The sequence below is a fragment of the Pistacia vera genome, unplaced genomic scaffold (assembly GCF_008641045.1).
Source record: "Pistacia vera cultivar Batoury unplaced genomic scaffold, PisVer_v2 Contig566, whole genome shotgun sequence".
Classification (NCBI taxonomy): domain Eukaryota; kingdom Viridiplantae; phylum Streptophyta; class Magnoliopsida; order Sapindales; family Anacardiaceae; genus Pistacia; species Pistacia vera.
Window position 1 is genome coordinate 911,780 of NW_022196408.1, and position 12,487 is coordinate 924,266.

A 12,487-nucleotide genomic window follows, 5' to 3' on the forward strand; every position below is an offset into this window, starting at 1 on the left:
CTTTTCGGATTTGANGAATCTTTTGAATTAATTCATTGTGATGTTTGGGGTCCATATCATACTGCTTCTTTGTCTGGTGCCCATTATTTCTTAAGCATTGTGGATGATTACACCAGAGTCACTTGGGTTTATTTGCTTAGAACCAAATCTAAAGTTTTTCTTAGACTGCTTTCCTTCATGACTATGGTAACTAGACAATTTGGAAAGGTGGTTAAACAAATTCGTAGTGATAATGGCACCGAATTTACGAATCATAATTTCCAACTCTTTTGTCAACAAAATGGGATTTTAACTCAGTTTTCTTGCATTTCCACCCCTCAACAAAATGGAGTAGTGACACATACTTGAGGTTGCTAGAGCCTTGCGGTTTCAAGCCAATTTGCCTATTAAATTCTGGGGTGAGTGTATTTTAACAGCGACATACTTAATAAATTACACGCCCACACCTCTTTTATCTAGCCGAAGTCCTTATGAACTTTTATTTTCTAAAAAGCCCAATTATTCTCATCTTCGTGTTTTTTGATGCCTTTGCTACTCTTATGTCCTTCCTCGATCAAAGGATAAGTTCCATGAACGTGCCACTGCTTGCATGTTTATTGGATACCCTCATGGCCAAAAGGCGTATAAGGTATACAACTTAGTCACTCATAAAATCTTCACTTCTAGGGATTTGACCTTCTATGAACATATTTTCCCTTTTCACAAATCATTTTCACCCTCTCCAGAACATAGTGCTCCTTTAACCACACCTGTCCCTTTACCTGTTCTTGATCCTGAACCAGCATCCCTTAAATCATCTCTGCCACCCATCATATCCCCTCCTATAGAAACCCCTGAACCGAATCCTTCTACAGACATTGACAGCTCTCCTTCATCTCTTATACCTGACCCAAACCCCGTGCAACCACAACAACTTCCTCCTCGAACAAGGAAATTACCATCTCACTTTCGTGACTTCTATGTTGATTTGCCTGGAAATAATGGTTATTCTCCCACCTCTTCCAATCATACTTCCTCAGGTACGTCTTATCCTTTAACCTCTTTCCTCTCATATTCCAAGTTCAATACTTCACATACTCATTTTTTTATGGCCATCACCCAAGATGATGAGCCGAAATCTTATAAACAGGCCATTAAAGACACTTGCTGGCAAGAAGCAATGAATAAGGAATTACAAGCACTTGAACAAAATTGTACATGGACTTTAAAGCCACTACCCGCTGGAAAGAAGGCTATTAGATCAAAATGGGTCTACAAGATCAAGTATCATTCTGATGGGACAATCGACCGCTACAAGGCTCGTTTGGTTGCTAAGGGCTATACACAAATTGAAGGACTTGATTACACTGAAACCCTTGCACCTGTAGCCAACTTACAACGGTTTGAACACTATTATCGGTAGCAGTCGCAAAATCATGGGAATTGCATCAACTTGATGTTCACAACGCCTTTTTGCATGGTGACCTTGATGAGGTAGTATACATGACGCCACCTCCTGGTTACTTATCCCCGGGTGATGATCGAGTATGTCGGCTTCAAAAATCTCTTTATGGTCTAAAACAGGCATCGCGCCAATGGTATGCTAAATTTTCTACTTCCCTTCTTCGCTTTGGCTTTACTCAATCTAAGGCAAACACATCTCTTTTTCTATACCACAAGGGCAGTTCCTTCATGGCATTACTTGTGTATGTGGATGATGTTATTATTGCTAGCAATGACAGTCATCATACTACTGCTCTCAAAGCATACTTGGATGCCTATTTTCACATTAAAGATCTTGGTGCTCTCAAGTACTTTCTTGGTTTGGAGGTAGCTCGATTCCCTGATGGCATAGTTTTGTCCCAACGAAAATATACATTGGATATTCTACAAGAATCAGGCATGCTTGGTTCCAAACCAGCCACTTTTCCAATGGAGCAAAATCACACATTGGGAACGGATACTAGTGATCTTCTTGCTGATCCTGGTCCTTATCGTCGCTTGGTTGGCAGGCTCATATACTTGACTATCACCCGACCAGAACTTTGCTATTCAGTACATATTCTGTCTCAATTCATGCATCAACCTCGCCATCGACATTGGGTAGTTGCTCTTCGCATCTTACGCTACCTCAAGTCTGCTCCAGGCCAAGGCATTTTTCTTTCCTCTAAGTCTAATTTACGATTTAATGCCTATTATGATTCCGACTAGGCCGGTTGTCCTCTTACACGCCGTTCTATTACTGGTTATCTTATTTTCCTTGGTCACTCTCCCATCGCCTGGAAAACCAAGAAACAAACTATTGTTTCTCGTTCTTCCGCCGAAGCTGAATATCGCTCTATGGCTACTACTGCGTGTGAACTTATTTGGCTTCATACCTTACTTCATGATTTACAAATCACTCATTCTTTGCCAGCCCACGTCCATTGTGACAATCGTGCTGCCATTCATATTGCCGCCAATCCTGTTTATCATGAGCGAATGAAGCATATTGAAATTGACTGTCATTTCATTAGGGATTGCATTAAATCTGGCTCCATCACTACGTCACATGTTCCATCTCATCTTCAACTTGCTGATCTCTTTATTAAAGCTCTCGATCATCAGCAATTTCATTTTCTTGTTCGCAAGTTGGGCATTCGAAATCTCCATGCTCCAACTTGAGGGGGCGTATTGGACGAAGATCTCCAACTGTATATTTGTCTTTCTATTTTAGCTGGTCAAATATTTGTATCTTTATCCTAGCCTTAATTTATTCTGTCAAATATTAATATTCCTTTTTAGTTTCCTTGATTTAAGGACCTCTTTTGTATATAAACGTATTCTGTATCAATGATAATGGCAAGAGAGAAAATTACAGCAGACCTCTCCTACTTTTCTCACAATCATTCGCAAAGTCCTTTATTGTCTATTGTTCGCTTCAGGGTACACAGCTCCCCTTGGCTTACCGGATTTTGTTGGTAAATGGGAGTTGGTATCGGAAAACTCTGGTGTCTCTGCCATGCATGGGATCTTGCTTCCAAAAATAGATAAAGTTTTGATGTATCTATGATGCTACTGGAGGACATCAAAGATTCCACTACCTCCTGAAAAAATGCCTTTGACGAGACACTAATGAACTAGACTGTTGGTGCGATTCAGTTTTATTTGATTATGATACAGCAAAACTGACAGCACTTAAGGTAAATTCATTAATTCACGTAATAGATATGTGGATAGTAAATTAATTTAATCTTTTTAGGTTTCTTATTAATCTTTTGTTATTGTCTATAACAGACTGAGCACGACACATGGTGCTCATTACATTAGGAGGCCTCACAGTGGATTGAAACTTGGTAGGAGCAGGAGATCACCGAGGAAGAGCCAACACTGTGAGATCTCTCTGTACATGTGAAAAATGTGATTAGAAGGAATACTCGGCATCGTTTGTAGATCCTAAATGATACATATACTGTATTTAAATTTAATCAATAAATTGATGTTATGGATTGGAAATAATTAAATAGTTTTTTCTTTTTCTTTTTTTTTTATCACTCGAGGTATTCAACACAAGTAACCTTACCTAATGGTGGGTTCATGGTGTTTGGTGGACGTTGTGCCTTTATTTCCAATAAAAACCCCACATTCCTTCCTTCGCTTAAAGCAAGTCAAGATCAACTCAATGCTCAAACACCATTTACTTTAGAGAATAACTTGTACCCCTTTGTTCACCTTCCCCCCTATGGCAATCTTTTTATTTTCTCAAATAAACATTCAATCTTGCTTGACCCAAAAACTAACCAATTAAGTTGTTACAGAGTTCCAGTTATCCCTGGTGGCTCTCGCAGTTACCTTGCATCAGGAATGTCTTTCCTCCTCCCATTAAGACTTAAACTTGGCAAACTGAGAAAGATCAACAACGGCGTTAGCGTTAAGNTGACAAGGAACAATAAAACGCTTAAGAGATCTAGCGAAGCCTTTTATTAACAGCATCAACGACAAATTGCCTTTATGTATTTGAAAAAAAGCTAGCTAAAATCTGCAAAATTTCTTCAAGATGAAAAACAAATTAACTCTACTCTAGCTCATTCTTCAACCATCTTTTTGCAAACTTAAGTTCTTAGAGAGATGGAAACTAATACAGAGGAAGCAAGAGAATATTATAAATAGAAAGAGTGTTTTTATGAGAATCAATTGTGTATTCAAATAAGCAAAATCACTATAGATATAATGACAATCATTTGCAAAGTCCTCTATTTTCTTTGTCTATTGTTCGCTTCAGGGCACACAGCTCCCCTTGGCTTAACGGAGTTTGTTGGTAAATGGGAGTTGGTATCGGAAAACTCTGTTGTCTCTGCCATGCATGGGATCTTGCTTCCAAAAATAGATAAAGTTTTGATGTATATATGATGCGCTACTGTGAGGACATCAAAGATTCCACTACCTCCTGAAAAAATGCCTTTGTCGAGACACTAATGAACTAGACTGTTGGTGCCATTCAGTTTTATTTGATTATGATACAGCAAAACTGATAGCACTTAAGGTACATTCATTAATCCACGTAATAGATATGGGGATAGTAAATTAATTTAATCTTTTTAGGTTTCTTATTAATCTTTTGCTATTGTCTATAACAGATTGAGCACGACACATGGTGCTCATTACATTAGGAGGCCTCACAGTGGTTTGAAACTTGGTAGGAGCAGGAGATCACGGAGGAAGAGCCAACACTGTGAGATATCTCTGTACATGTGAAAAATGCGATTAGAAGGAATACTAGGCATCGTTTGTAGATCCTAAATGATACATATACTGTATTTAAATTTAATCAATAAATTGATGTTATGGATTGGAAATAATTAAATACTTTTTTTTTTCTTTTTTCTTTTTTTTTTTTTTATCACTCTAGGTATTCGACACAAGTAAACTTACCGAATGGTGGGTTCATGGTGTTTGGTGGACGTTGTGCTTTTAGTTACGAATACATTCCACCAGAAGGGCAATCCAATAAAAACCCCACATTCCTTCCTTCGCTTAAAGCAACTCAAGATCAACTCAATGCTCAAACACCATTTACATTAGAGAATAACTTGTACCCCTTTGTTCATCTTCCCCCCTATGGCAATCTCTTTATTTTCTCAAATAAACATTCATTCTTTCTTGACCCAAAAACTAACCAATTAAGTTGTTACAGAGTTCCAGTTATCCCTGGTGGCTCTTGCAATTACCTTGCATCAGGAATGTCTTTCTTCCTCCCTTTAAGACTTAAACTTGGCAAACTGAGAAAGATCAACAACGGCGTTAGCGTTAAGGGGTGTTTGTGATACAATATTAAAGTTCTGATAAAAATGGGAAAAGTTACCATCTGAGTGGTAACAACTCAAACCCTTGGGGTAATTTATGATAATATTTCCCAACTTAAAAGTGTTGTTAACTTGTTATCTGATTATGTATAAATTTGATTAAGAAAATTATTTAAAATCTTTTAATAATTAACACTCACTTTGTAATTTTTTTTTTTTTTTTAAGAATAATCTCGAAATCTTTCTCCATCACTTTAAGCATTTAAATTCATAAGAAGAAGAAGAAGAAGAAAAACCTTGTAATTTTTAGTGATAAGATTGTGATTTTTCTAATAAAGTTATGGTAAAATAGTTTTAAAAAAATTATAATATATGCTATATTAACAAAGAAAATTTTGCTTTTATAAGAAAAAAAAAATTTAAGCTACACCCCTGTTAATACATAAATACTTGGATAACGTTGTTAGATAGATGTTAGTACTGCATTGGAAAATTTTGGATATCTAATATTATTTTTTTATAATTAGGATGACATTAAATAATCATAGCGTCAAGACTAGTAATTTATCTCAATTTTTGTTAAAAGATTAGGACCTAATGATTTTTATTATCTTATACTATACGAGTTAATAGATTGTCTGTATCAAATACTACACATCTTAGTATCTCTTGCATATATATATATATTACATTTATCATAAATTTAATGAGTTAATTTTTAATGTTCATTTATCTATTTATTTTACGTCACATTATAAAAGAGTTTGTATAATATTATTTATTAATATAATAGGTGATCCATTAATCTCACGTTAAATAAGACATCATTTGAAATAAATAACTAAAAATCTAGAACATCAGCATTTCATAATATAATTTTGCATGAAATATATAAACAAATGTAAGAATCTGATATTGGAGTAGCACGAAGAGGCAGTTCGTAACTGTAACATGTAAAGAAAGAAAATTAAAAAAATAAATGCAAATCAATAAACAAAGACAACAATATAATTCTAGCTAAATTACCATACTTGGACAATATCAAATATTCCAAATCTTCATTCACATGTCAACAACAAAAGTCAACCCAATTTCAGAGCAGCCTAGTTTAACTGGTCATCAGATAAACAGCCACATATATTTACTGTTCAAACCGGCTTCTTCGAGTTAAATAAAATTAAAACTTGTGATTTTGTCCTTTATTTGATGACTATATAAAAAATGTTCAAATATACTAAAAATGGAAAACAAATCAAAATTTGACAAATTCATCTACAAACTATTTCCAACCACAAATTATTAGAGGCGAGGAAAGCAGTGGGGGGATAGTATAAAATATGGAAGAGTGATGAAGGCTGTAAATGCAACGAAAAGTCATCGTATAGCAGATTTGATGGCGATCATATACGGTGTCATATGTATTCTTCCGCTCTTATTCGTTTCTATCCACGCAGCTGATAAAGCAAAAGATGTGACAACGAGTTTTCCTGGGCAATGGGAGCTGTTAACTGATAATTCTGGTGTCTCGGCAATGCATCTAATTTTGCTTCCAAAACTTAATAAGGTTTTGATGTATGATGCTACAATTTGGAGGATATCAAAGATTGCATTGCCTCCTGAGAAGATGCCTTGCCGTGTTGCTAATGCGGCCACTGGTGAACTAGACTGTTGGTCACATTCAGTATTATTTGATTATGATACAGCAAAACTGACGGCACTCAAGGTAGGTTCTACGTTCAATCAAGTTAATGAAATGTGTTAAACATTTTTACTTTCAATGTCAATATTATATTGTTCAATGTAACAGATTGTGACAGACACATGGTGCTCATCTGGAGGCCTCACAGTGGACGGAGACTTTGTTGGCATTGGAGGTTATAAAGATGGAGCAACCACCGTGAGATATCTAACCTCATGTGAAGAGTGTGATTGGAGGGAATCCCCAAGAACACTTGCACAACCTAGATGGTATATCAGATATCTACTTTTCTTTTCAATAGTTCCTTTATTTTTAAATGAAGAAGAATTTAAAGAAATCAAATCTGGTTGCAAAATCAATTAGGTACTCAACACAAGTAACTTTACCTGATGCTTCCTTCATGGTGTTTGGTGGACGTGGCGCTTATGATTACGAATACATTCCACCAGAAGGGCAAACAAATAAGGAGGCCATCTTCTTCCCCTTGCTCAAGGACACCCATGATAGATTGCCTAATGTACAACCACCACTAGTAGAGGACTCAATTGAAAATAATTTATACCCTTTTGTCCACCTTTCCCCCGATGGCAATCTCTTCATTTTTTCCAACAACCGTTCAATCTTGCTAAATCCAAAGACAAAACAAATTGTTCGTGAGTATCCAATTCTTCCTGGTGGGTCTCGTAATTACCCGGCATCAGCAATGTCCGCTCTCCTCCCACTACGACTTAAACTAGGAAAGTTGAAAAAGATCAACGCCGAAGTATTGATTTGTGGTGGTGCACCCTGGGATTCATTTTATTACGCAGAGAAGCATAAGAAATTTTTACCCGCATTACAAGATTGTGGAAGATTACAAATCCTAGACCCCAATCCAGTTTGGAAGATAGAAAAAATGCCAGCTCCTCGTGTAATGGGCGATATGATGATTCTTCCAACTGGAGATGTGTTAATGCTCAATGGCGCAAAAACAGGTACATCAGCATGGAATGATGCCGAAGAACCTTATCTGGCTCCTGTTTTATATAGGACTAAAGGACCAAAGGGCTCCAGATTTAGGGAATTAACACCTTCAAACATTCCAAGAATGTACCATTCCGTAGCTGGAGTGTTACCAGATGGAAAAATTCTTGTAGCAGGTAGCAACACTCACGATGGATACGAATATAATGCCAAATACCCTACAGAGCTTAGGGTTGAAAAATTTTCTCCCCCTTACTTGGATCCATCAGTGGCTGGCCTAAGACAGCAGATACTAGTTGAAGCTTCTGACGAAGTGCTCAGTTATGGCCAACAGTTCTCAATTAAGGTTAAGTCTAATGAAAGAATACTTAATAAGGAAGAACTTACAGTGACAATGTATGCACCACCTTTTACCACACATGGTATCTCAATGAGTCAAAGGCTCCTTATCTTAGTTATAGTGGAAGTAGTTAGTGATGTTTCTCCTGGAGTTCATAACATTGTGGCTGGGGCACCCATGCAAGGCGAATTAGCTCCTCCTGGTTATTATCTTCTTTCTGTCGTTTACAATGGAGTGCCAAGCGTTTCCATGTGGGTTCAGATTAAATAGAGTAGATTCAATCTACTAATGACAATAAGGTGTTTACTTGTAAAACTCTGGTATTTCAGAAATACCTTTGAGGCAAAGATAAACTAGATCTATTTTTGAAGTATAGATCTGTTGGATCTAAATTAATAAGAATTCTTTCATTTCTTTCACTATTTATAATGTTGGAAGTTGCATTAATCTATTTTTACATCATGATTAGTATCTCTAGCAAATATCTATACATGTATGTTAATTATAAGGATTAATGGTTGATGCGATGCCAGTATTTATAGTCTCGTTTCTTAATATTAAGGTTTGCACGTCCAGGCTAGTTGCCTACCCCTTAGTCTCATGCACGATATTCATATTATCCGCCACCAACTCTCACCGTGTCCCAGCTGGGCTCAACTCATCACCGCCCCATTCACTCTTCTAACATCACCATTAATTCCTAACCAATATCGATTAATATTAATTTTAGTGAAAGACTTTTTCTTTCTTTGTTTTTCGTCTTCTTTTTTTTTAACTAATTTTCCACTTTTAGACTAATTATATCCCAAAATTATAGTTTTCTATTGGTCAGAATTTAAACATAATACCCAACTACTCCATTTATCTTTTAAATTATTTAGTCAAAGTACCAATATTTCGGACAGAAATTTTACATTAATTAAAAATATAAAAATAAAATTGCGTCATACTCGTTATACACCTTATAATTTTCCAACTTCAATCATCCTTAAAACTACGTATCTGACTATCTGTTAAAACATTGGTAACGTTACTCCAACTTTTTAGGCATTCTTAAAGGAGGGAAACATCGCCCCGCAAAAGACGTACATATGGATCTTGGTCTAAGGACCGATCAAGGCCACTTGGACATCATTAGAGGGCAATGTTACTCCTCCAATTCTTTAGTGCTATTAATGTAATTTTCAAGAAATAATTATTTAAATAATGAAAAAAGAAAAAATAAAGAGCAACTTGCGTCATTTTACCAGGTCTACGCCAGCCTCTATCTGAATTGAAATGTTTTTTTCTTGCTCTCATTTGACACAAACATGTCGGAATGTAAATAAGCAGGAAAAGGTCAATAGGTCTAATAGTAAATTTTATTAATAAATAATAAAAACAAGCTTCATCTTAGCAGGGCGCTTTTGCTGGAGACAAGCTATATAAAAACCACAGAAATCCATTGAAAAAGCATTCCATTTTAAATCCACGAATTGACAAAAGCAAATAAGTCTCGATTTGAGTTGAAATGGCTAGTTTGCAAACTTTGTTGTCAATCCTATTTTTCACTGCAATTGCATTTCATCAAGGTTTAGTTGATGCAAAGTTTTCCAAAAGCATGTATATCAGCTGGGGTGCCCATCATTCAGCAATTCTGGGCAATGGCGACGACCTTCAGCTTGTGTTGGATCAAAGTTCAGGTAAATTATTTCAGTTTATCGTCTATCAAGCCAATGTTACAAATAATCAAGCTTCCTCAATAGTTTTTGCCTTTTTTAACATAAATTACACAAGAAAGCAACTGAGTGGATAAATTGAAATCATTTCTCTTGAAACTAAAACCAGTTCTCTTACTCCTAATGAAACTACACAAATAACAGCCTACTCTGTAATTTTTATGTTGCCTTTCACTTTTAGGCTCTGGTGTTCAATCAAAGAGAGCGTTCTTATTTGGAAGCATTGAAATGCTAATCAAACTAGTACCTGGAAACTCTGCTGGAACAGTAACAGCCTACTATGTAAGTGTGTTGATTTTAGCTACAAACAAGATCTGCTAATATAGAAATATATAGCTTCTTTTGTATCAACAACGCTTTATCATGTACATGACTCCCAACACAATATATAAAAATCCTCTCATTCCTCCACAACCAATCTTAAATTAATAAATTTTAATACACGGGGCTTATAAATCCAACACCCCATGCCAGAACAAAGACATCAATGTCAAAGAATGAAATGCCGATTCTCACATAATGAAAATGCTCATTCCCTGTAGTCATATTTATGCAGGTATCTTCAATAGGGAACATGCATGATGAAATCGATTTTGAGTTTTTGGGAAACATTTCCGGAGAACCATTTATTGTTCATACAAACATCTATACACAAGGGATTGGAAGCAGAGAGCAGCAATTCTACCTCTGGTTTGATCCAACTGCTGATTACCACAACTACACAATACATTGGAATCCCACTGAAGTTGTGTAAGTGGATTCCCAGGCACTTGCCTTTGGTTCACTGAAACATCACTATTCAGTTATTCAGACTGTATACTAATTTCGCCAAATTTTGACATAGCGAAAAAAAGTAAACATACACATGAAATACCATGTTAGTTCCTTCGACTTCCTTAAAAATCACAAGCATGATCACTTTCCCGAAAAAAAAAAAAAAAAATTCATCTTTTAGCTATTCCCCAAAGTCTTCTTCCAACATTCCAACTCATTTCCATATACTCTTCCAGCTGAACCATGAATTTGGCAAATATCTAATCTATGGATTCATCCATGTAATTTTCAGGTGGTATATTGACAGTCTACCAATTCGTGTTTACCGCAACTATGAGAACGAGGGGATTGCCTATCCTAACAAACAGGGGATGAGGGTATACTCCAGCATATGGAATGCTGATAACTGGGCAACAAGAGGTGGACTTGTCAAGATCGACTGGAACAGTGCACCTTTCATAGCCAGATTCCGCAGGTTCAGGCCAAGAGCTTGCAAGTGGGTTGGCCCGGCCAGCACTAGTCTATGTGCCTCCAATTCCCCAGCCAACTGGTGGACCTCCCCCACTTACAGCCAGTTAAGCAGTGCCCAGATGGGTCAGTTGCAGTGGGTCAGAAATAACTATTTGATCTATGATTACTGCCAAGATGCTAAAAGATTCAACGAACAGATCCCTCCTGAATGTTTCAAAAAACAGTTCTAACATCATCAATGAACCTTCTCGTACTATCAGCGACCATCAAACTTAAAAATTTCACCCAGTGTCTGTTTCTTTATTCTTTTTTTAGTTTTCTTCATTTCCAATTAAATGAATTGTAGATTTAACTTTTTTTGTAATAGAATTTCTTCAATTAAATGAGTTTCTCACGAATTCAATCGATTATCACAATAACTAAAGATTCAAGCATTAATACAAAGCCAAACACCAAGAACAATAAAGGCCGTACCCAACAAGGATAACCCGACCCGGGTCTTCTCTCCCAACAGCATTCCGAACAAGGCTGTAGCAGCAAACGTGGTCGCATTGGTAACGGGAACGGCTAGTGAGATGGGCGTGTGACTGAGAATAGCAAAGAAAGTGACGGAGGCGGAGAGATTTAGCAAAAAAGGGACCGAGTATTGCCAGATTAAAAGGAGTTTAAGCCAGTTCTTTAAACCAGTGAAGAGTTTTTGGCGGATTTTAAGAGGGTAAGGCGGAGAGGATGTGCTTTTCACGGCTTTGTCCCAGATGAGTGCACCACGCCGCATCAGCGCGTTGGTGGCCCCCCACACTAACCCTACCGCTATCATCTTCTCTACGTCTCCGGTCATCTGTCTCACACTAATTTTCTTCAATTTGATCGCTGTTCTTCACTCTTGCCTCCACGAATAAATAACAAGAGCAGTGGGCTAAAACTATTAAGTTTAGGGTGTGTTTGGTCGGGGGGTTAATGTAAGATTGGCATTACCATGTTTGTTTGTATTGCCGTAATGTCCTAAAATCAATATTAGTTAATATTGGTAACGTAAGTGCTAATTTGAACGAGTGATGATAGCCTTGTTCACTTCTTCTCCTCATTTTTGTAAATATATAGCATAATATGGGTACTATATATATAATATGAATATTATATATCATTTTAATAAAAGTGAGTAAGAGAAGTGAGTAAGAATAGCATTTTAATACCTTTTTTTTTATTTTTTTTGTTCTTTTAGTTATTATAAGATTATAGTAATCTTAATTTTGTTATAATT

At 36.5% G+C, this 12,487-nt stretch overlaps 3 protein-coding genes across 3 annotated transcripts; 2 read left to right on the forward strand and 1 right to left on the reverse strand.

The window, feature by feature from the left end:
* Nucleotides 1–6,609: 6,609 nt before the first annotated feature.
* On the forward strand, nucleotides 6,610–8,533 carry LOC116108512 (aldehyde oxidase GLOX1-like). Its single transcript, XM_031394751.1, has 3 exons — nucleotides 6,610–6,984; nucleotides 7,069–7,229; nucleotides 7,324–8,533. Exons 1-3 carry the CDS (start codon nucleotides 6,610–6,612, stop codon nucleotides 8,531–8,533), a joined length of 1,746 nt encoding a protein of 581 aa, XP_031250611.1.
* Nucleotides 8,534–9,773: 1,240 nt separating this feature from the next.
* LOC116108579 (probable xyloglucan endotransglucosylase/hydrolase protein 26) lies at nucleotides 9,774–11,456 on the forward strand. Its single transcript, XM_031394822.1, has 4 exons — nucleotides 9,774–9,945; nucleotides 10,163–10,263; nucleotides 10,538–10,731; nucleotides 11,048–11,456. Exons 1-4 carry the CDS (start codon nucleotides 9,774–9,776, stop codon nucleotides 11,454–11,456), a joined length of 876 nt encoding a protein of 291 aa, XP_031250682.1.
* A 2-nt stretch (nucleotides 11,457–11,458) lies between these two features.
* LOC116108580 (transmembrane protein 234 homolog) lies at nucleotides 11,459–12,205 on the reverse strand. The gene has a single exon (XM_031394823.1). The coding sequence runs from the start codon at nucleotides 12,062–12,064 to the stop codon at nucleotides 11,654–11,656; it is 411 nt and encodes a 136-aa protein (XP_031250683.1). The 5' UTR covers nucleotides 12,065–12,205; the 3' UTR covers nucleotides 11,459–11,653.
* Nucleotides 12,206–12,487: the final 282 nt, after the last annotated feature.